The 24,773-nt window shown below is 45.0% G+C and overlaps 1 protein-coding gene across 1 annotated transcript; it reads right to left on the reverse strand.

Annotated features, from left to right (window-relative positions):
• Positions 1-7,142: 7,142 nt before the first annotated feature.
• LOC121544207 (G-protein coupled receptor 151) lies at positions 7,143-8,181 on the reverse strand (the record flags this gene model as incomplete). The annotated part of the gene is made up of 1 exon (XM_041854124.2): positions 7,143-8,181. A coding segment is annotated over exon 1 (1,039 nt), but the record flags the coding sequence as incomplete, so codon positions are not given.
• Between the last annotated feature and the right edge of the window lie 16,592 nt (positions 8,182-24,773).

Raw genomic sequence — 24,773 nt, forward strand, 5'->3', positions numbered from 1 at the left:
AGTGGTGTTGGTAGCACATAGAGATACATACTCTCTTTCATGTTGTGAGTTAACATGCACAGTGCCCATCCCAAACGGCACCCTGTTGCCTACGTAGTGCTCTACTTTGGGTCCGGATCAAAGTAAGACAGGATATACATGGCAATAGGGTGCTATTTGGGACTCAACCGTTGGTCTCTCTGTGACGCAGCATCCATAATGGGACCAACTGATTTCTCGGAAATGGGATTACATGGGTTTTTTCTCTCTCTTTCCCTCAAGGCTGTTAATGCTCTGTTTGGCTCACTGAAACATCATGCATTATGTCTTTTTTTATTATGTAAGGGGCTAGTGTAAAGGAGGTAAGAACGTGCTGTAACATCAGTCCATAGCTAGCTTGAAAAGATATTGCCAATGAAGCTATCAAATCGGATACTCTTCTGTAGCTCAATTGGCATTGTCAAGAAGGACGGGTCACGTATGTTTGAGAGCAGAGGATCAGTGGAGGAAGCTATACCGTTAGCAGCACACTGTTCCACTACTAGAGTCTGCAAAATGCTGACTAGGAAACTCTAGTTGTTGACAATTCCTTTGTCTGTGACTCTTATCATCAGACGGTATGGAGAGAGGCTCCTTTTCACTACCGGAAGCCATGTTGTATAGTCTCTTCACTACCGGAAGCCATGCTGTATAGTCTCTTCACTACCGGAAGCCATGCTGTATAGTCTCTTCACTACCGGAAGCCATGTTGTATAGTCTCTTCACTACCGGAAGCCATGTTGTATAGTCTCTTCACTACCGGAAGCCATGTTGTATAGTCTCTTCACTACCGGAAGCCATGTTGTATAGTCTCTTCACTACCGGAAGCCATGTTGTATAGTCTCTTCACTACCGGAAGCCATGTTGTATAGTCTCTTCACTACCGGAAGCCATGTTGTATAGTCTCTTCACTACCGGAAGCCATGTTGTATAGTCTCTTCACTACCGGAAGCCATGTTGTATAGTCTCTTCACTACCGGAAGCCATGTTGTATAGTCTCTTCACTACCGGAAGCCATGCTGTATAGTGAATGTATATACCACACCATCAGTAATACAGTCCAGGTGCAACAGCATGAAGAAATGCTTGAGACTCTTTTGACCTCTTGACCTGTTCTTAGAGAGACCTTTGCTGTGTCCTATATAGCATCCTATGCCCCATATAGTGCAACACTTTCGACGAGAGTCCTATGGCCCCTGGTCTAATGTAGTGCACTATATAGGGAATAGGGTGCCATTCAGAGTTCTGACGCACCCTCTCAGAGTGAAATGTCGTCTCCCCCCAGCCTCAGACTCAGGTCTTGCAGGGGGTCTGCTCTGTGCTGTGGTGGTCAATGGAGACAACTTAAAAGAGGGACCCTTTCAAAAAGCACACAAAGGTTACCACCAACCCCCCTAGTGGATGGAACCCCAAAGCACCCAAAGGTTATTACCAGCCCCCCTAGTGGAAGGAACCCCAAAGCACCCAAAGGTTATTACCAGCCCCCCTAGTGGAAGGAACACCAAAACACCCAAAGGTTATTACCAGCCCCCCTAGTGGAAGGAACACCAAAACACCCAAAGGTTATTACCAGCCCCCCTAGTGGAAGGAACACCAAAGCACCCAAAGGTTACCACCAGCCCCCCTAGTGGAAGGAACACCAAAGCCAATTCAGAAAAAGGTATTGTGTGCCATACACGTAGAACACAAATAGCCTCCTATATGGGCCTATTGGGTCCCAGTTTATATCAAGCCTACTATATGGCCCTGTTGGGTCCCAGTTTATATCAAGCCTACTATATGGCCCCGTTGGGTCCCAGTTTATATCAAGCCTACTATATGGTCCTGTTGGGTCCCAGTTTATATCAAGCCTACTATATGGTCCTGTTGGATCCCAGTTTATATCAAGCCTACTATATGGCCCCGTTGGGTCCCAGTTTATATCAAGCCTACTATATGGCCCCATTGGGTCCCAGTTTATATCAAGCCTACTATATGGCCCCATTTGGTCCCAGTTTATATCAAGCCTACTATATGGCCCTGTTGGGTCCCAGTTTATATCAAGCCTACTATATGGCCCTGTTGGGTCCCAGTTTATATCAAGCCTACTATATGGCCCCGTTGGGTCCCAGTTTATATCAAGCCTACTATATGGCCCCATTGGGTCCCAGTTTATATCAAGCCTACTATATGGCCCCATTTTGTCCCAGTTTATATCAAGCCTACTATATGGCCCTGTTGGGTCCCAGTTTATATCAAGCCTACTATATGGCCCTGTTGGGTCCCAGTTTATATCAAGCCTACTATATGGCCCTGTTGGGTCCCATTTTATATCAAGCCTACTATATGGCCCTGTTGGGTCCCAGTTTATATCAAGCCTACTATATGGCCCCATTGGGTCCCAGTTTATATCAAGCCTACTATATGGCCCCATTGGGTCCCAGTTTATATCAAGCCTACTATATGGCCCTGTTGGGTCCCAGTTTATATCAAGCCTACTATATGGCCCCATTGGGTCCCAGTTTATATCAAGCCTACTATATGGCCCTGTTGGGTCCCAGTTTATATCAAGCCTACTATATGGCCCTGTTGGGTCCCAGTTTATATCAAGCGTACTATATGGCCCTGTTGTGTCCCAGTTTATACCAAGCCTACTATATGGCCCTGTTGGGTCCCAGTTTATATCAAGCCTACTATATGGCCCCATTGGGTCCCAGTTTATATCAAGCCTATTATATGGCCCTGTTGTGTCCCAGTTTATATCAAGCCTACTATATGGCCCCATTGGGTCCCATTTTATATAAAACATTCTATTTGGCCCTGTTGGGTCCCAGTTTATATCAAGCCTACTATATGGCCCCGTTGGGTCCCAGTTAATATCAAGCCTACTATATGGCCCCGTTGGGTCCCAGTTTATATCAAGCGTACTATATGGCCCTGTTGTGTCCCAGTTTATACCAAGCCTACTATATGGCCCTGTTGGGTCCCAGTTTATATCAAGCCTACTATATGGCCCCATTGGGTCCCAGTTTATATCAAGCCTATTATATGGCCCTGTTGTGTCCCATTTTATATAAAACATTCTATTTGGCCCCGTTGGGTCCCAGTTAATATCAAGCCTACTATATGGCCCCGTTGGGTCCCAGTTTATATCAAGCCTACTATATGGCCCCATTGGGTCACATTTTAAATCAAGCCTACTATATGGCCCCGTTGGCTCCTATTTTATATCAAGCCTACTATATGGCCCCGTTGGGTCCCAGTTTATATCAAGCCTACTATATGGCCCTGTTGGGTCCCAGTTTATATCAAGCCTACTATATGGCCCCGTTGTTTCCCAGTTTATATAAAGTTGCTCTGATAGCAAGGTATTTACATTGTACTTACACTAAGTATACCAAAAATTAGGAACACCTTCCTAATATTGAGTTGCGCCACCCCCAATATTGGTGGACCGTGAAAAACCCAGCAGTGTTTCAGTTCTTGACACACTCAATCCTGTGCGCCTGGCACCTACTACCATACCCCGTTCAAAGGTAGTTAAATCTTTTGTGTTTCCCATTCACCCTCTGAATTGCACACATAGCCAATCCATGTCTAATTTTTATCAAGGCTTAAAAATCCTTCTTTAACCTGTCTCCTCCCCTTCATCTACACTGATTTGAAGTGGATTTAACAGGTGACATCAATAAGGGATCAAAGCTTTCACCTGGATTCACCTGGTCAGTCTTATGTCATGGAAAGAGCAGGTGTTCTTAATGTTTTGTATACTCAGTGTACATATTGTAACATACTCTATGCTCCCAATCAGTTGTCTGGCAAATTGTAAAATGAATCAACTCAAAGTAGTTTGTAAATACATTTTGATTACATAATTGCACAAACAGCAAATATACATGCACTTTCAAGAACTTTCTAATAGTTATGCTAATACCAACATTAAACATTGTAGAACATATTATATTAGGGCATCTATCTCATAAGGATCATGCAAAGAGGATAACCAGCATCAATAAGTATCAATATGATTGGTAGTAAAAACATGACTGTTATTAAAAATAAGACAAACACAATTGGATCTATTTATGTGGGGTTCCCCCCACATTCTGAAAATTATATTTTTGTCCCCCACTCCCCCATTTTTTTGCCATTGCAATGATGCGGACACCACAGAGCGGTCACTACAGAGCGGACACCACAGAGCGGACACCACAGAGCGGTCACTACAGAGCGGACACCACAGAGCGGACACCACAGAGCGGTCACCACAGAGCGGACGCTGACAGGCTGTGTGAAGGCAAAGCTTCTGTAAAGGCTGGCTGGACCAGCACAAGAGAGTTGAGCATAGTTCAGTGTGTACGTGTTGCGCTCTTTCACCGAGTTGTAAAAGCAAGCAGAGCAGAAAATGGCCACTATTTAGTTGACTGATGTAGCTGGCAAGGTAACTGCTGTTTTAACAAAACGAGTGTTTATTCGTAGTGCTAAGCTAGTATTGTAACGTTAGCTAACGTTTCATCCCCTCTGGACTGAGGTGAATGAATTAGCTACGCTAGCTAGTAGCTACCACAGCCAGGTCAGCTCTAGCCTCTAGTTATCTGTCAGATAGTGATATGAGGTGGCTATTATCTAACAGCGAGTTTGTATGCAAATGTTTTGTAACCTTTGTTTTGTCCCGTTTCAGAAGTCAATGAAGTTGACTAGCTTTCGCCAGTTGGCTAACATTAGCTATTCTTTTTGCCTCAATCACACTAGATCTGAATCAAACGATGAAACCTTGGCGAAACGATTGAAGGTTGATATTCTGACGTTTTTTTTCCAGTGGACTGTTAGTTTTTATTAGTCAGTATGGCAATGTAACGTTATTGATCTGTCAGTTTCCCTAGCTAATTCCCTACTTTTCACAATGACACAGTAATACACAGCTCTAACGTGACAGGCTTCACTGTCACGGTGCACAGTAGAGGTCTGCGCCGGGACTGATTTCTTCACCCCGCTCCGGCTGGCTTTCTGTCCGATTCCCACCCACCCGCTACCGCAACAACTGGTCCCAAACCCAACCACAGTCCCACAATGTTATTTTAGGTGTATGTAAACCCAGCTCACTTTGCCAGCCATGGTCCCAGCAATGTTGTGCCCTATACGCAATATCAAATGCGCAAAAAAAACCCATAAGAAACAGGTTAAATTACTAGAGATTCTCACATGGCCCTTTACATTAGGCAGTCTGTATTACTGGGCTAGATCAGCCAATATGCTAGATGTAGTTTGAAGGGAGCAGAATTGGAGAGACTTGCACTTGCACTTTCTCTTGAGCTCTTTTTATAGCCTACCTTTTTAGGAGTGGGAAGATTTTCCGACAAAGAAATATGGGTGATCAATATTTAGCCTTAATTCTAGGCAATGTAGTCAACTATTGCCTAATCATAGGCCTATTTAGGAAGTACATTTCCTTGGAAAGATAACTGCCCCGTGCTTCTCCGCCCCATGCATAGTCAATAGCCTACTCTATTTAATTGAGACATTTTACATTTTAGTCATTTAGCAGATGCTCTTATCCAGAGCGACTTACAGTTAGTGAGTGCATACATCATTTTTTAATTTTTCATACTGGCCCCCCCCGTGGGAATCGAACCCACATCCCTGGCGTTGCAAACGCCACGCTCTATCAACTGAGCTACATCCCTGCCGGCCATTCCCTCCCCTACCCTGGACGACCCTGGGCCAATGGTGCGCCGCCCCCACGAGACCACATGCACAACTGATCTACTGAACTGGAAGCAGCAAGAATGATGCCAGTGACACTTGCTACGTTTTGCATAGGCCTATAGGATATAGCCTAGATTTTAGAAGAACGATTTGCAGGCAGAAACAAATAAATGGGTAATCAATACTTATTGAAAACGAAAAGGCGCAACGCTCACTCACCGTAGTAGCCTAACCTATGTGCGCGATGTGCCTTTTCTTTTTCAATGATGATTACATTTTTGTGATTGCACTTCGACTCACGTTGGTTGAGCGCCCTCCACTTCTTACCATTATCAATATTTATTTACAGACAATGTAGTAAAACTACAGTCTAATCACATGTAAGTTAATTTCATATTTAAGTTATAATAATAATATAATGCCAATTAGCAGACGCTTTTATCCAAAGCGATTTACAGTCATGCGTGCATACATTTTTGTGTATGGGTGGTGCCGGGGATCGAACCCACTACCTTGGCGTTACAAGCGCCGTGCTCTTCCAGCTGAGCTACAGAGGACCACGTTATCTGCCGCGTGATTCTACGCCCCATGTAGGCAGGAGCTCAGATGTATTAATGATATCAGTGGAATGATTCAAAGTGCCATCTTGAATCGATAGGGACACCCACAGTAGCTACAGGACTGCAGCTTGTGCTGAAAGCTACAGTCTGGGATCTGGGAATAATGGTCATTTCAATTATTGAACCATTGATTCTATTCTTGGATAAAATAATGTATAAATGTAAAGGTCATTCTTTGTCATGCCTCAACGTGCCAAACTAGCCTGACACAGCGGTGAAATGGCTAGTAGAAAATGTGCCAAACTAGCCTGGTTGGCAGAAATTTAATATAGAGGATGTCTTAATAAAGACAGTCAAAAGTCAGTATTTTTTCAAGAGCCTAATTTGTTAGGCTATTGGTTAAAGGTGCAACGCAATATTTATTATTTAATTACCTTTGATCTAGTTCCGTCTTATTAACCACTTAAACATATTTAATAATGATCTCTTACCTAGCTTGATGACTGTGGGCATTTTTGCTTACTTTTTGTTCTAAGAAGAGATGGCATATTGGATTGTGTAAAAATGCAGGAAATGAGCTTTAGATGGCCAAAACATTTCTGAGGGAGGACCCCCCCAGACCCCCCGCCAGGTTATGTCCCCACACACTTCTAAACCAAAAGTGGCACCCCTGAAATGTACAGTATTCAATTGTCACAAATTTGTTATAGAGATCAATTTATGATTTAAAGCATGATTTTTCCTCCTGTGACTCCCACGGAAGTGGATCGTGCATATTGACACGGTCTGTCCAAAAGTGTTCCAAGTCAGGAAAGATCTTCCGCGCTGCAGTGTCATCTGTGCGCAGATTGCACCCCTCTGGCTTCTCCAAAGACGCACGTTTCAAGTCCACTAGGGGACAGATGTCTCCTCCTCCCTCTACTCCGTTTTCCTCCGTCTTTGGACTAATACTGGTGCGTTTCGAGCCTCTGCAAATTCTGAAAAGCCTCAGACTGTTGAGCCCATGACGCACGTCGTCATACACGGTGAGGAATACGATGGGAGACAGAGAGCTACATGAGTACATGAGGACCTGAGAGAAGATGACGAACCCCACAGGAAGTGTATAGTTGTCACTGTATCCCAGCCGGGCCCAAGTCCATGAGCTCCATTCAGGTAGCAGCATTAGTGCGTTGGCCCCACTGACAGACAACCACGCCGCAGTGGCCCCCCTGCTCTGGGGTTGAGCACTGGTCACATCAAGGTCCCCCTTCGGCTTACTGTCCCGTAGTGTCTTGGTGTAGTGCAAAACGGTAAAGAAAATGGGCAACACGTAAGTTAGAGTTGGGTAGATCATGTAGAACACATTCATGAACCCAGATGCGCAAAATGGTATTTCAGTTACGCACAGCTTGAGGTCATGGTATGGCTGTAAAGACGTGAATATCACAAGGGGGGTGGAGGAGACCAGCGATGCTATCCAAATGAACACCAGGGCTCCATAGATTCGCATGTGGCTGGAATATATGCCGTCGGAGGAGCTTGAAACAAAGTTGCATCTTGCCCTGGTTGTGGCCGCCAGGGTGAACGTTTTGGCGACCAAGCAGGTGTGCTGAAACCAATCCGCTGTCTGGCACAACAAGCTTCCCAAGGTCCAGGACTGTCTGTAGTAGGTCACTGCACGCACTGGTGCACACAGCAGAATGATCATCAGGTCTGTAGCGCTCAGACCGGCAAGTAGCGCTTTGACTTCGGATGCTCTCCCATTTCTCAGATCGTGGATGAGGCTAAGTAGCACCAATAGGTTCCCTACGACTCCGGTCCCACAGGTCCCGATCAGAATAACAGGGAGGACTGACCTGGCGTCCTCGCCGTGGAGTAGATGGACCCCCCCGGCAAAGTCAAAAAATGACACGTTCCTCGGTCGGTCAAAATCCATATTTCCTGTCATCTGTGTCTAGTTCTTCTTATATGCTGTAATCAACTAGTTTGTGAAGCAGATCAATCTCTAGATTTTCCTTAGAAACAAGGAGCTGTCCCTGACCTGTGGTGCTGAAATGCTGCTCTCTGATAAGACAAGTTCAGCTGTAGGCTAGCAGTGGGCGAGTGGACTGGCAGGTCAAGCTATTTCAAGTGCTGTCATTTATACTGTCTTCGACCACTTTCGTCATTGCTGTCTGTGGGCTCCAGGGTACTATTCTGAAAGGAAGGATACTTGATGTGTACTGTAGGCTACACTTACTGTCAAATGTTCTAAAAAGGCATTCAACTCATTCAAAACTAAAATAGGACAACGTCAGGACCTATGTTCAGTATTCAGTGGCTTATGTTGAGTAGCAGCAGTGACGCAGAACACAGGCCCCGGCAATGCTGAGGGGCCCTCAAGCCCTCCCCCAAATAGCATACGAACACGCCGTAAGCCATGGCAAAATGTTTAGAATTCTAAGAAGTTACTTGTATTTTTCTTTAAAAAAAAGACTGTTAGAACCTTATTTTTTGGGGGGGATATTTTAGTCATTTAGCAGACGCTCTTATCCAGAACGACTTACAATTAGTGAGTGCATAAATTTTTCATACTGGCCCCCCCTTATGGGGGAAGGTGTGTGTGTGTGTGTGTGTGTGTGTGTGTGTGTGTGTGTGTGTTACAATGGCATCCACACAAGGCTGTCACCTCCTGTTGAGAAGGCCTGTTGCTAGGATACGTGGGCCACCATAGAGCTGTCTGTAAGGGGAAGCGTTATGAACTAGATCACTGGGATATATGAGACTACCTGGACTTCTACTGGGGAGAAGAGGGAGACTATTCTGGAAGCACCTCATACTAACCCCTCAAATCAAGTGTTGGCTGCTGTAAAGGAGGATGGAATCCCTCAGAATCTATATAGTCCTGTGTATAGCATCACACGTTTAGAGAGCGTCAGTGTCCTCTGTTACATTATCATTAAGTATGACGATTCATATTTACTGCCCTCGGTCTTTCCTCTCAGTCTAACAACATCCTGTTGCTTTATCCAGGCCTTATTGAATACTGTGGCACACGTTGTGCCTGCTTGCCCTGGTACACTCCCTAGGCTCGGCTAACTGACTCCTCCCCTAGGCTCGGCTAACTGACTCCTCCCCTAGACTCGGCTAACTGACTCCTCCCCTAGGCTCGGCTAACTGACTCCTCCCCTAGGCTTGGCTAACTGACTCCTCCCCTAGGCTCGGCTAACTGACTCCTCCCCTAGGCTCAGCTAACTGACTCCTCCCCTAGGCTCGGCTAACTGACTCCTCCCCAGGCTCAGCTAACTGACTCCTCCCCTAGGCTCGGCTAACTGACTCCTCCCCTAGGCTCGGCTAACTGACTCCTCCCCTAGGCTCGGCTAACTGACACCTCCCCTAGGCTCGGCTAACTGACTCCTCCCCTAGGCTCGGCTAACTGACTCCTCCCTAGGCTCGGCTAACTGACTCCTCCCCTAGGCTCGGCTAACTGACTCCTCCCCTAGGCTCGGCTAACTGACTCCTCCCCTAGGCTCGGCTAACTGACTCCTCCCCTAGGCTCAGCTAACTGACTCCTCCCCTACACTCAGCTAACTGACTCCTCCCCTAGGCACCAACAGAGAAAACACAAAGAAAAAGCCTATAATGCTCCACAAGAGTGTAAAAGAAATGACTGGTGGTAATGTCCCCTTGGGAGAGATTCCAAGCCCTTGGGTAAAACAGACGGGAAGTAAAGTCGTTTTTATACCGCAGGAGGAACGGCGTCACCCCACTGAGAACGACAAGAACACGTCAAGTAGGCCACACCATATATTCTCTAAAAGAACACGTCAAGTAGGCCACACCATATATTCTCTAAAAGAACACGTCAAGTAGGCCACACCATATATTCTCTAAAAGAACACGTCAAGTAGGCCACACCATATATTCTCTAAAAGAACACGTCAAGTAGGCCACACCATATATTCTCTAAAAGAACACGTCAAGTAGGCCACACCATATATTCTCTAAAAGAACATGTCAAGTAGGCCACACCATATATTCTCTAAAAGAACACGTCAAGTAGGCCACACCATATATTCTCTAAAAGTAGAATGTACCAAATACCTGTCCAGAAATCGTTGTTGCAGAAATGCTGCTATCGAAAGAGTTGGTTGTTTGTTGACGTTCCATAGCTCTGTGATTGTGTGTGTTTACATACATAGTAGGAAGAAATATGTCCTGCTGATTTGATTGGCTGCTCCATGCAACACCCTGGCTACGTCCCAAATGGCAACCTATTCCCTATATAGTGCACTACTTTAGACCAGAGAATGGTACCCTATTCCCTATATAGTGCACTACTTTAGACCAGAGAATGGCACCCTATTCCCTATATAGTGCACTACTTTCGACCAGAGAATGACACCCTATTCCCTATATAGTGCACTACTTTAGACCAGAGAATGACACCCTATTCCCTATATAGTGCACTATTTTAGACCAGAGAATGGCACCCTATTCCCTATATAGTGCACTACTTTAGACCAGAGAATGACACCCTATTCCCTATATAGTGCACTACTTTAGACCAGAGAATGACACCCTATTCCCTATATAGTGCACTACTTTAGACCAGAGAATGACACCCTATTCCCTATATAGTGCACTACTTTAGACCAGAGAATGACACCCTATTCCCTATATAGTGCACTACTTTAGACCAGAGAATGACACCCTATTCCCTATATAGTGCACTACTTTAGACCAGAGAATGACACCCTATTCCCTATGTAGTGCACTACTTTAGACCAGAGCCCATCAGCAGGGCATTTACACCTACTATGTTGTCCTCATTAGTCTGAACATGTAGTCCCAGGATGATAAGGGGAGTTGTTGTGCGGAGGATCTGAGCTCTAAATGAAAGCCTTGGCAGTGTAGCTTTCTAATTGTGTGTTGTGTGTATTGTGTGTGTATTGTGTGTGTATTGTGGGTGTGCGTATTGTGTGTGTGTGTGTATCGTGTGTGTGTGTATTGTGTGTGAATTGTGTGTGTATTGTGTGTCGGCAAGTGTGTATGGACACACACACACGCATTCTTGCATGATCTGTTCCATAATATGGACAGAGTAAGTCTGATTCCCGATGTTGACTTTTTGTATATGAAATGTGTGTCCATTTGTGATAAGCACGCTGCTGTGAAGACATTTAGAATCAGTGGAAAGGACAATCCCTGGTTGATAATCATGACCCTGTGAAGACATTTAGAATCAGTGGAAAGGACAATCCCTGGTTGATAATCATGACCCTGTGAAGACATTTAGAGACCAAAATGGAGCTCTTTGGCATCAACTCAACTCGCCGTGTTTGGAGGAGGAGGAATGCTGCCTATGACTCCAAGAACACCATCCCCACCATCAAACATGGAGGTGGAAACATTATGCTTTGGGGGTGTTTTTCTGCTAAGGGGACAGGACAACTTCACCGCATCAAAGGGATGATGGACGGGGCCATGTACCATCAAATCTTGGGTGAGAACCTCCTTCCCTCAGCCAGGGCATTGAAAATGGGTTGTGGATGGGTATTCCAGCATGACAATGACCCAAAACACACGGCCAAGGCAACAAAGGAGTGGCTCAAGAAGAAGCACATTAAGGTCCTGGAGTGGCCTAGCCAGTCTCCAAACATTAATCCCATAGAAAATCTGTGGAGGGAGCTGAAGGTTCGAGTTGCCAAACGTCAGCCTCGAAACCTTAATGACTTGGAGAAGATCTGCATAGAGGAGTGGGACAAAATCCCTCCTGAGATGTGTGCAAACCTGGTGGCCAACTACAAGAAACGTCTGACCTCGGTGATTGCCAACAAAGGTTTTGCCACCAAGTACTAAGTCATGTTTTGCAGTGGGGTCAAATATTTATTTCCTTCATTTAAAATGCAAATCAATTTATAACATTTTTTGACATGCGTTTTTCTGCATTTGTTGTTGTTATTCTGTCTCTCACTGTTCAAATAAACCTACCATTAAAATTATAGACTGATCATGTCTTTGTCATTGGGCAAACGTACAAAATCAGCAGGGGATCAAATACTTTTTTCCCTCACTGTATGGAAGGGAGTTTAGTCCAACGGTAGTTATTCCTGTAAATCCATCATGGCTACTCCCGCCTCCAGTAGTTGATCTAGAAGTGTTAGAGAGACTACAGAAAGATAGGGAGGGTGTTGATCCAGCTGATTTGTTTAAGAGATGTCTGGAAACTGTGTATCAGGATTTTGTGGCCATTTACACAGATGGTTCAAAAGATCCAAGGACAGGACGTACTGGGTCAGCATTTGTAGTGTAGGAATGTGGGGTGGAAGTCAGGAAACGTATTACAGATCATCTGGCTGTATATATATGGCGGAGCTGATGGCCATACTGTTGGCCTTGCAGTGGGTGGAGCTGATGGCCATACTGTTGGCCTTGCAGTGGGCGGAGCTGATGGCCATACTGTTGGCCTTGCAGTGGGCGGAGCTGATGGCCATACTGTTGGCCTTGCAGTGGGCGGAGCTGATGGCCGTACTGTTGGCCTTGCAGTGGGCGGAGCTGATGGCCATACTGTTGGCCTTGCAGTGGGTGGAGGAAGTCAAGCCAGACAGAGTAGTTATTTGCTCTGATTCATGTGCAGAGTTGATGAGTCTGCAGTCGTTTAGCCAACGTAGTAGACAAGACCTGCTTTATGAGGTGCTACAAACCCATGGCAGGATTAGACAGATGGGTATACAGATCAGATTTACTTGGGTCCCAGCCCATGTGGTGGTGGAGGGGAACGAGGCAGTTGATGTACTGGCTAAACAAGCACTTAGTAGTGGGGATGTTGATGTTGTAGTTTCAATGAGCAAGGCAGAGGCAAAAAGCCTGATATGGACAGTGATGGTGCAGAGATGGCAGGAGCAGTGGAATAGAGATACTAAGGGAAGGCATTTATTTCAACTACAGAGGAAAGTCGGGGAGGACAGCAGGAAGGGACAGAAGAGAGAAGGCTAATTTTACTAGATTAAGGGTGGGACACAGCCAGTTGAATAATACATTAAATGTGATAGGAAAGCATCCAACAGGAAAGTGTGATTATTGTCAGGAAACAGAGACCGTGGAGCATGTGGGCAGTACAGTGTGGGCAGTATCAGAGGGAAAGAGAGAGGATGAGATCTAGTATGAGGGAGAAGGGGATACAGGAAATTAGTTTAAAGACTATATTGAGCAGAACGTCATTAGATATAGTCTCAAATATTTTTGTTATCTTTTTTAAGAGAAACGGGGCTGGCAGGTAGGATTTAGTTTCTCCCTGTCTCTGGCCCACACTCCAGTACAGTAGGTGGCGGTAATGCGCCATAACGTTGGATGCCAACCGCCGATAAACCCCACTGAAGAAAACTAAGTTCAAGAGGGGGACTGTTTTGATTGAGCTGTTGATGGGGCTGTTTTAGCTATCCCATAATGTGTACGTTTGGTGGCAGTACTGTTTTTCTTCCGGAATCATGCACATCCTTGCACATCCTTGTACTTTTGCGGCTCCGACATTGTTTTATTTGATCGAGGTTAGGTTTTTCAGTTTAGCCTTCTGGCCTACTCTACAATCTCCAGAGAGATTGAGATGCATATTTTTAATGTTAGCTCTCTGTGTACATCCAAGGGCCAGCCATGCTGCCCTGTTCTGAGCCAATTGCAATCCCCATTAGTTCCTGCCAAGGCAGCAGCTACTCTTCCTGGGGTTTATTATGGATCCCCATTAGTTGCTGCCAAGGCAGCAGCTACTCTTCCTGGGGTTTATTATGGATCCCCATTAGTTCCTGCCAAGGCAGCAGCTACTCTTCCTGGGGTTTATTATGGATCCCCATTAGTTCCTGCCAAGGCAGCAGCTACTCTTCCTGGGGTTTATTATGGATCCCCATTAGTTCCTGCCAAGGCAGCAGCTACTCTTCCTGGGGTTTATTATGGATCCCCATTAGTTCCTGCCAAGGCAGCAGCTACTCTTCCTGGGGTTTATTATGGATCCCCATTAGTTCCTGCCAAGGCAGCAGCTACTCTTCCTGGGGTTTATTATGGATCCCCATTAGTTCCTGCCAAGGCAGCAGCTACTCTTCCTGGGGTTTATTGTGGATCCCCATTAGTTCCTGCCAAGGCAGCAGCTACTCTTCCTGGGGTTTATTATGGATCCCCATTAGTTCCTGCCAAGGCAGCAGCTACTCTTCCTGGGGTTTATTATGGATCCCCATTAGTTCCTGCCAAGGCAGCAGCTACTCTTCCTGGGGTTTATTATGGATCCCCATTAGTTCCTGCCAAGGCAGCAGCTACTCTTCCTGGGGTTTATTATGGATCCCCATTAGTTCCTGCCAAGGCAGCAGCTACTCTTCCTGGGGGTTTATTATGGATCCCCATTGGTTCCTGCCAAGGCAGCAGCTACTCTTCCTGGGATTTATTATGGATCCCCATTAGTTCCTGCCAAGGCAGCAGCTACTCTTCCTGGGGTTTATTATGGATCCCCATTAGTTCCTGCCAAGGCAGCAGCTACTCTTCCTGGGGTTTATTATGGATCCCCATTAGTTCCTGCCTGACCACACTACTGAACAGTAGTCTAGGTGCGACAGAACTAGGGCCTGTAGGACCTGCCTTGTTGATAGTGCTGTTAAGAAGGTAGAGCAGCGCTTTATTATGGACAGACTTCTCCCCATCTTAGCTACTGTTGTATCAATATGTTTTGACCATGACAGTTTACAATTCAGGGTTACTCCAAGCAGTTTAGTCTCCTCAACTTGGTCAATTTCCACATTATTCATTACAAGATTTAGTTGAGGTTTAGGGTTTAGTGAATGATTTGTTTCAAACTATTCTGAAACTAACTGCAGCTATTTGCTAAGTGTTGCAGTCATTTCAGTCGCTGTAGTAGCTGACATGTATAGTGTTGTGTCATCCGCATACATAGACACTCTGGCTTTACTCAAAGCCAGTGTCAAGTCATTAGTAAAGATTGAAAAAATTAAGGGGCCTAGACAGCTGCCCTGGGGAATTCCTGATTCTACCTGGATTATGTTTGAGAGGCTTCCATTAAAGAACACCCTCTGTGTTCTGTGTTCTGTTAGACAGGTAACTCTTTATCCACATTATAGCAGGGGGTGTAAAGCCATAACACATACATTTTTCCAGCAACAGACTATGATTGAAAATGTCAAAAGCCGCACTGAATTCTAACAAAACAGCCCCGCAATCTTTTTATCATAAATTTCTCTCATCAAATCATCATTTGCGTAAGTGCTGTGCTTGTTGAATGTCCTTCCCTATAAGCATGCTGAAAGGCTGTTGTCAATTTGTTTACTGTAAAATAGCATTGTATCTGGTCAAACACCATTTCTTCCAAAAGTTTACTAAGGGTTGGTAACAGCCTGATTGGTCGGCTATTTGAGACAGTAAAAGGGGCTTTACTATTATTAGGTAGAGGAATGACTTTTGCCTCCAGGCCTGAGGGCACACACTTTCTAGTAGGCTTAAATTGAAGATATGGCAATTGAAGATATGGCAAACAGGAGTGGCAATATCGTCCGCTATTATCCTCAGTAATTTTCCATCCAAGTTGTTAGACTCCGGTGGCTTGTCATTGTTGATAGACAACAATCCAAGTAGTTGGAAATATCAGTGGGTTTTGTGTGTTGAAGGATGGGGCTGAGTTTGCATTTTTGCCCAAAATCCAAAGCTTTTTACTATCATTCTTTATTTATCTTTGTTTCTTCTTCTTTTTATTCAGTTTAGTCACATGATTTCTGAATTTGCCAATTGGTTGTACAGCCAGACTTGCAGTGGGGGAAAAAAGTATTTAGTCAGCCACCAATTGTGCAAGTTCTCCCACTTAAAAAGATGAGAGAGGCCTGTAATTTTCATCATAGGTACACATCAACTATGACAGACAAAATGAGAAAAACATTTCCAGAAAATCACATTGTAGGATTTTTAATGAATTTATTTGCAAATTACGGTGGAAAATAAGTATTTGGTCAATAACAAAAGTTTCTCAATACTTTGTTACATACCCTTTGTTGGCAATGACACAGGTCAAACGTTTTCTGTAAGTCTTCACAAGGTTTTCACACACTGTTGCTGGTATTTTGGCCCATTCCTCCATGCAGATCTCCTCTAGAGCAGTGATGTTTTGGGGCTGTCGCTGGGCAACACAGACTTTCAACTCCCTCCAAAGATTTTCTATGGGGTTGAGATCTGGAGACTGGCTAGGCCACTCCAGGACCTTGAAATGCTTCTTACGAAGCCACTCCTTCGTTGCCCGGGCGGTGTGTTTGGGATCATTGTCATGCTGAAAGACCCAGCCACGTTTCATCTTCAATGCCCTTGCTGATGGAAGGAGGTTTTCACTCAAAATCTCACAATACATGGCCCCATTCATTCTTTCCTTTACACGGATCAGTCGTCCTGGTCCCTTTGCAGAAAAACAGCCCCAAAGCATGATGTTTCCATCCCCATGCTTCACAGTAGGTATGGTGTTCTTTGGATGCAACTCAGCATTCTTTGTCCTCCAAACACGACAAGTTGAGTTTTTACCAAAAAGTTATATTTTGGTTTCATCTGACCATATGACATTCTCCCAATCCTCTTCTGGATCATCCAAATACACTCTAGCAAACTTCAGACGGGCCTGGACATGTACTGGCTTAAGCAGGGGGACACGTCTGGCACTGCAGGATTTGAGTCCCTGGTGGCGTAGTGTGTTACTGATGGTAGGCTTTGTTACTTTGGTCCCAGCTCTCTGCAGGTCATTCACTAGGTCCCCCCGTGTGGTTCTGGGATTTTTGCTCACCGTTCTTGTGATCATTTTGACCCCACAGGGTGAGATCTTGCGTGGAGCCCCAGATCGAGGGAGATTATCAGTGGTCTTGTAGTTCTTCCATTTCCTAATAATTGCTCCCACAGTTGATTTCTTCAAACCAAACTGCTTACCTATTGCAGATTCAGTCTTCCCAGCCTGGTTCAGGTCTACAATTTTGTTTCTGGTGTCCTTTGACAGCTCTTTAGTCTTGGCCATAGTGGAGTTTGGAGTGTGACTGTTTGAGGTTGTGGACAGGTGTCTTTTATACTGATAACAAGTTCAAACAGGTGCCATTAATACAGGTAACGAGTGGAGGACAGAGGAGCCTCTTAAAGAAGTTACAGGTCTGTGAGAGCCAGAAATCTTGCTTGTTTGTAGGTGACCAAATACTTATTTTCCACCATAATTTGCAAATTAATTAATAAAAAATCCTACAATGTGATTTTCTGGAGAAAAAAAATCTAAATTTGTCTGTCATAGTTGACGTGTACCTATGGTGAAAATTACAGGCCTCTCTCATCTTTTTAAGTGGGAGAACTTGCACAATTGGTGGCTGACTAAATACTTTTTTCCCCACTGTATTTGCCATTTATTTTGCCTCATCCCTCTCAACCAATCAATTTTGAAATTCCTCATCAACCATGGGGATTTAACAGTTTTTACAGTAATTTTCTTAATGGCTGCATGCTTATTAGTAACTGGGATAAGCAATTTCATAAATGTGTCAAGTGCAGCGTCTGGTTGCTTCTCGTTACACACCACGGACCAACATAATTTATATTCTTTACATCAACAACATAGGAATCACTACAAAACGTATAGTATGACCTCTTATACACTATATTAGGCCCAGCCTTTAGAACTATGGTTTTCCTAGATATTGCTACTATGTTGTGATCACTACATCCAATGGATTTGGATACTGCTTTAAAGCAAATTTCTGCAGCATTAGTAAAGAGGTGATCAATGATTTCATTCCTGTGGTATTTGTAACTACCCTGGTAGGTTTACTGATAATCTGAACCAGGTTGCAGGCACTAGTTACAGTTTGAAGCTTTCTCTTGAGTGGGCAGCCTGATGAAAGCCAGTCAATATTTAAATCACCCAGAAAATATACCTCTCTGTTGATACCACATACATTATCAAGCATTTCACACATGTTATCCAGATACTGACTGTTAGCACTTGGTGGTCTATAGCAGCTTCCCACCAGAATGGGCTTTAGGTGAGGCAGATGAACCTGTAGCCATATTACTTCAACAGCATTTAACATGAGATCCTCTCTAATCTTTACAGGAATGTGGTTCTGAATATAAACGGCCACACCTCCACCTTTAGCGTTTCTGTCTTTTCTGTAGATGTTATAACCTTGTATTGCTACCACTGTATCATCAAAGGTATTATCTAAGTGAGTTTCAGAGATTGTCAGAATATGAATGTCATCTGTTACTAGAAAAGTATTGATTTCATGAACCTTGTTTCTTAAGCTACATATGTTACCGTGGGCTATTTTTAACACTTTTCTTCTGGGATGCTTTATAGTTTTTATTGTTTTACTGGAAAGTTTAGCAGAGGTGCTCAGGTTATTTCTGTTAGTGCAGGGTGAGCTGCACCCAGTGGACTTCCTACTAGGGCACACCACCTCAGTGCTAACAGTATTACTCTGGTTATTTCTGTTAGTGCAGGGTGAGCTGCACCCAGTGGACTTCCTACTAGGGCACACCACCTCAATGCTAACAGTATTACTCTGGTTATTTCTGTTAGTGCAGGGTGAGCTGCACCCAGTGGACTTCCTGCTAGGGCACACCACCTCAGTGCTAACAGTATTACTCTGGTTATTTCTGTTAGTGCAGGGTGAGCTGCACCCAGTGGACTTCCTACTAGGGCACACCACCTCAATGCTAACAGTATTACTCTGGTTATTTCTGTTAGTGCAGGGTGAGCTGCACCCAGTGGACTTCCTGCTAGGGCACACCACCTCAGTGCTAACAGTATTACTCTGGTTATTTCTGTTAGTGCAGGGTGAGCTGCACCCAGTGGACTTCCTACTAGGGCACACCACCTCAATGCTAACAGTATTACTCTGGTTATTTCTGTTAGTGCAGGGTGAGCTGCACCCAGTGGACTTCCTGCTAGGGCACACCACCTCAATGCTAACAGTATTACTCTGGTTATTTCTGTTAGTGCAGGGTGAGCTGCACCCAGTGGACTTCCTGCTAGGGCACACCACCTCAATGCTAACAGTATTACTCTGGTTATTTCTGTTAGTGCAGGGTGAGCTGCACCCAGTGGACTTCCTACTAGGGCACACCACCTCAATGCTAACAGTATTACTCTGGTTATTTCTGTTAGTGCAGGGTGAGCTGCACCCAGTGGACTTCCTGCTAGGGCACACCACCTCAGTGCTAACAGTATTACTCTGGTTATTTCTGTTAGTGCAGGGTGAGCTGCACCCAGTGGACTTCCTACTAGGGCACACCACCTCAATGCTAACAGTATTACTCTGGTTATTTCTGTTAGTGCAGGGTGAGCTGCACCCAGTGGACTTCCTGCTAGGGCACACCACCTCAGTGCTAACAGTATTACTCTGGTTATTTCTGTTAGTGCAGGGTGAGCTGCACCCAGTGGACTTCCTACTAGGGCACACCACCTCAATGCTAACAGTATTACTCTGGTTATTTCTGTTAGTGCAGGGTGAGCTGCACCCAGTGGACTTCCTGCTAGGGCACACCACCTCAATGCTAACAGTATTACTCTGGTTATTTCTGTTAGTGCAGGGTGAGCTGCACCCAGTGGACTTCCTACTAGGGCACACCACCTCAATGCTAACAGTATTACTCTGGTTATTTCTGTTAGTGCAGGGTGAGCTGCACCCAGTGGACTTCCTGCTAGGGCACACCACCTCAGTGCTAACAGTATTACTCTGGTTATTTCTGTTAGTGCAGGGTGAGCTGCACCCAGTGGACTTCCTACTAGGGCACACCACCTCAATGCTAACAGTATTACTCTGGTTATTTCTGTTAGTGCAGGGTGAGCTGCACCCAGTGGACTTCCTACTAGGGCACACCACCTCAATGCTAACAGTATTACTCTGGTTATTTCTGTTAGTGCAGGGTGAGCTGCACCCAGTGGACTTCCTACTAGGGCACACCACCTCAATGCTAACAGTATTACTCTGGTTATTTCTGTTAGTGCAGGGTGAGCTGCACCCAGTGGACTTCCTGCTAGGGCACACCACCTCAATGCTAACAGTATTACTCTGGTTATTTCTGTTAGTGCAGGGTGAGCTGCACCCAGTGGACTTCCTACTAGGGCACACCACCTCAATGCTAACAGTATTACTCTGGTTATTTCTGTTAGTGCAGGGTGAGCTGCACCCAGTGGACTTCCTACTAGGGCACACCACCTCAATGCTAACAGTATTACTCTGGTTATTTCTGTTAGTGCAGGGTGAGCTGCACCCAGTGGACTTCCTGCTAGGGCACACCACCTCAGGGGAGTCCCAGACACAGGCAGTCCCAGTGATGAAGGTATCCCAGACACAGGCAGTCCCAGTGATGAAGGTGTCCCAGACACAGGCAGTCCCAGTGATGAAGGTGTCCCAGACACAGGCAGTCCCAGTGATGAAGGTGTCCCAGACACAGACAGTCCCAGTGATGAAGGTGTCCCAGACACAGACAGTCCCAGTGATGAAGGTGTCCCAGACACAGGCCGTCCCAGTGATGAAGGTGTCCCAGACACAGGCAGTCCCAGTGATGAAGGTGTCCCAGACACAGGCAGTCCCAGTGATGAAGGTGTCCCAGACACAGGCAGTCCCAGTGATGAAGGTGTCCCAGACACAGACAGTCCCAGTGATAAAGGTGTCCCAGACACAGGCAGTCCCAGTGATGAAGGTGTCCCAGACACAGGCAGTCCCAGTGATGAAGGTGTCCCAGACACAGGCAGTCCCAGTGATGAAGGTGTCCCAGACACAGGCAGTCCCAGTGATGAAGGTATCCCAGACACAGACAGTCCCAGTGATGAAGGTGTCCCAGACACAGGCAGTCCCAGTGATGAAGGTGTCCCAGACACAGGCAGTCCCAGTGATGAAGGTGTCCCAGACACAGGCAGTCCCAGTGATGAAGGTATCCCAGACACAGGCAGTCCCAGTGATGAAGGTGTCCCAGACACAGGCAGTCCCAGTGATGAAGGTATCCCAGACACAGGCAGTCCCAGTGAGGAAGGTATCCCAGACACAGGCAGTCCCAGTGATGAAGGTATCCCAGACACAGGCAGTCCCAGTGATGAAGGTGTCCCAGACACAGGCAGTCCCAGACACAGGCAGTCCAATCGACGAAGGCGCAGGTAGATCTGTCACCAGTGCATCGAAAGCTATTCCTTATGTCAATCTGCTCCGAACCTCTCTCTGTCACTCCCGTCCGCTTAGCAGCATGCCGCTGCCTTCGGTTTCCACGACTTGTGACATGGGACCAGCGCTGATTGGAACCTTCTTCTTGCTGTTCTCCGTCTACTTCACTACAGGATGGAGGAGGAGAAGCAGATGGAGACGACTTCCTTGGCAGGCAAGATCCAGGTAGCACAGCCCATTCTGATAGGGACAGTTGACAAGGAGGGGAAACATCCATCAGGCCCGAGCAGCGTCCAGCCATAGGAGTTGAGAACGAGACAGTTTGCGCAGAATTTAGATTTGTTTGCTAAGCATAGCCACCTTATTCCTGTAGTCCTCCAGTAGTAAATAATAGTAATTGCCAAATTGGAACTCCAGATTGTCAATATTGTCCCAGACAAGAGCGTAATAAACACAGCTTCTACAACGCTGGAAACGTTTGTTAGCTATTCCAGGCAACGCAGGCTCCATTACAACCTAGCTAGCTAGCCTTCTACAGCGCTGGAAACGTTTGTTAGCTATTCCAGGCAACGCAGGCTCCATTACAACCTAGCTAGCTAGCCTTCTACAGCGCTGGAAACGTTTGTTAGCTATTCCAGGCAACGCAGGCTCCATTACAACCTAGCTAGCTAGCCTTCTACAGCGCTGGAAACGTGTGTTAGCTATTCCAGGCAACGCAGGCTCCATTACAACCTAGCTAGCTAGCCTTCTACAGCTCTGGAGACGTTTGTTAGCTATTCCAGGCAACGCAGGCTCCATTACAACCTAGCTAGCTAGCTGGCAAGTTGGTAGCAGGTGTTGACACAGGTATCGAAGTTCTTTACTTCCGAAGTTTTCGATGTCGAGTCAGTGTCTCCCGACAGCAACTATGAGAGTGAAGAGGAATTTCAGCAACTCTTGCAGGACATTGGAAGTTGATAAAAGTGCTTCTTAATTGGTAAAGAAAAAAAACGTGTTTCTGCCCTCTGCCTTCAGGTGTTGGTTGGACGAGAAGCTGTAATCAATCAAATGTATTTATAAGGCCCTATTTACATCAGCAGATGTCACAAAGTGCTATACAGAAACCCAGCCTAAAACCCCAAAACAGCAAGCAATGCAGATGTAGAAGCACGTCTACTAGGTGGTCTGTTGTGCACCAGAGGCATAGAACAGTCTACAATCCATGTTTCACCTTGGTGGATTACTGCCCCTTAAAACTGTGATGCAAGACTCTGTTCAGGAAGAGTGTTTCCTGTAGGCTGGATCGTTTAAAACTCTGATGCAAGACTCTGTTCAGGAAGAGTGTTTCCTGTAGGCTGGATCGTTTAAAACTCTGATGCAAGACTCTGTTCAGGAAGAGTGTTTCCTGTAGGCTGGATCGTTTAAAACTCTGATGCAAGACTCTGTTCAGGAGGAGTGTTTCCTGTTGTCTGGATCGTTTAAAACTCTGATCCAAGACTCTGTTCATGAAGAGTGTTTCCTGTAGGCTGGATCGTTTAAAACTCTGATGCAAGACTCTGTTCAGACTCTTTGGAGCGCAATAACACATTGTAAAAAAATTGTGTTCCCCTAGCTATCGATAAAAAAAAAATGTAAAACAAGAAAATGGTGCCGTCTGGTTTGCTTAATATAAGGAATTTGAAATGATTTATACTTTTACTTTTCATACTTAAGGATATTTGAGCAAATACATTTACTTTTGATACTTAAGTATATTTAAAACCAAATACTTTTAGACTTTTACTCAAGTAGTATTTTACTGGGTAATTTTCTAATGAGGTATCTTTACTTTTACTCAAGGATGACAATTGAGTACTTTTTCCACCACTGATCATAATTAATTTAATCTGTAGCCAAATAAACAGCATGCTTTTCCAAGTCGTAGTGGGAGGACCACACAACATATCATTGCGTGACTCCAAGTTTACTTCGATATGATGTTTGTTATATCAATAATTGCGCATAAAGGCGTTTCCACCACTATTTCTCGCATAATTTATTTTACGGGCACAAAAAGATCCCACCATGTGGAACAAACAAATTATCTGTCGGCATTTATAAAATTGTACCTAAACTTCCTGTTTCCATCAGAGCTGTTTCTATCCACAGTTTTCCAAAAACTTTGGATGGAAACGTAGTTAATGACAGTGGTTCTTCCTTTGCGGTGATTACCAGCTGAGATAAACTTTTATGAATTGATTTTACTCCTGGCTCAGAGTTTGTCTGGGCAGTGTCTTAATATTATCCTAAAACCTGAGCTGGGAGATTTTTGTTGTTGTCTTAAAACAGATTTTAACAGGATTCCTATTACCTTTTCTGAAATGCTTAGACTGTGCCTCAATGGGCTTTTCCTGGTTAAATAAAAGGTTAAATTAAACAAGCAAACACACACACACACACACACACACACACACACACACACACACACACACATACACAGTAATAATCTCTCCTTCCTTCCTTCCTTCCTTCCTCAGACCCTCAGAGTCAACTCAAGTACCATAGACAGCAGGGTAAAATAACTATACTGATGTTTTACACAACTCAACTGGTTCTTTCTCCTGATGCCATTTCTTGTTGCGCTTTAGAGAGAAATGGGATAATTATAATATTTTTCACTCCCAAATCAAAGTTGTTCAGACATATTCCTGCCTCAAAAGCGGTTTGGTGTTGATTACAGCTTGCTGATTATCATTTATTAAGCTCAACATAACTCTTATCAGCCTTTTTCCATGACTGAGACAACTTCAGGCTTTGCCTTTAAATATCCAATCTGTTTTCAATAGGGGATTTTTACATTTTAGCAGACACTCTTATCCAGAGCGACTTACAGTTAGTGAATGCATACCTTTTCATACTGGTCCCCCTTGGGAATCGAACCCACAACCCTGGCATTGCAAACACCATGCTCTACCAACTGAGCTACACGGGACCTATTACATATTGTGATATTATATATAATATAATATAGTTATATATTACATATTGTGATGTTATATATAATATAATATAATTAACGAATTGCCTCATTGAGGACATTAAAGGGACAATCTGCAAAATGCAGATCCTAAACACAGGGGCCCCTCAGGGGTGCGTGCTCAGTCCCCTTATGTACTCCCTGTTCACTCATGAATGCATGGCCAGGCGCTACTCCAACACCATCGTTAAGTTTGCCGATGACACAACAGTGGTAGGCCTGATCACCGACAATGACGAGACAGCCTATAGGGAGGAGGTCAGAGACCTGGCCGTGTGGTGCCAGGACAACAACCTCTCCCTCAACGTGATCAAGACAAAGGAGATGATTGTGGACTACAGGAAAAAAAAGAGAAACTGAACACACCCCCATTCTCATCGACAG

This window comes from Coregonus clupeaformis, unplaced genomic scaffold, assembly GCF_020615455.1.
Source record: "Coregonus clupeaformis isolate EN_2021a unplaced genomic scaffold, ASM2061545v1 scaf0268, whole genome shotgun sequence".
NCBI classification, from domain to species: domain Eukaryota; kingdom Metazoa; phylum Chordata; class Actinopteri; order Salmoniformes; family Salmonidae; genus Coregonus; species Coregonus clupeaformis.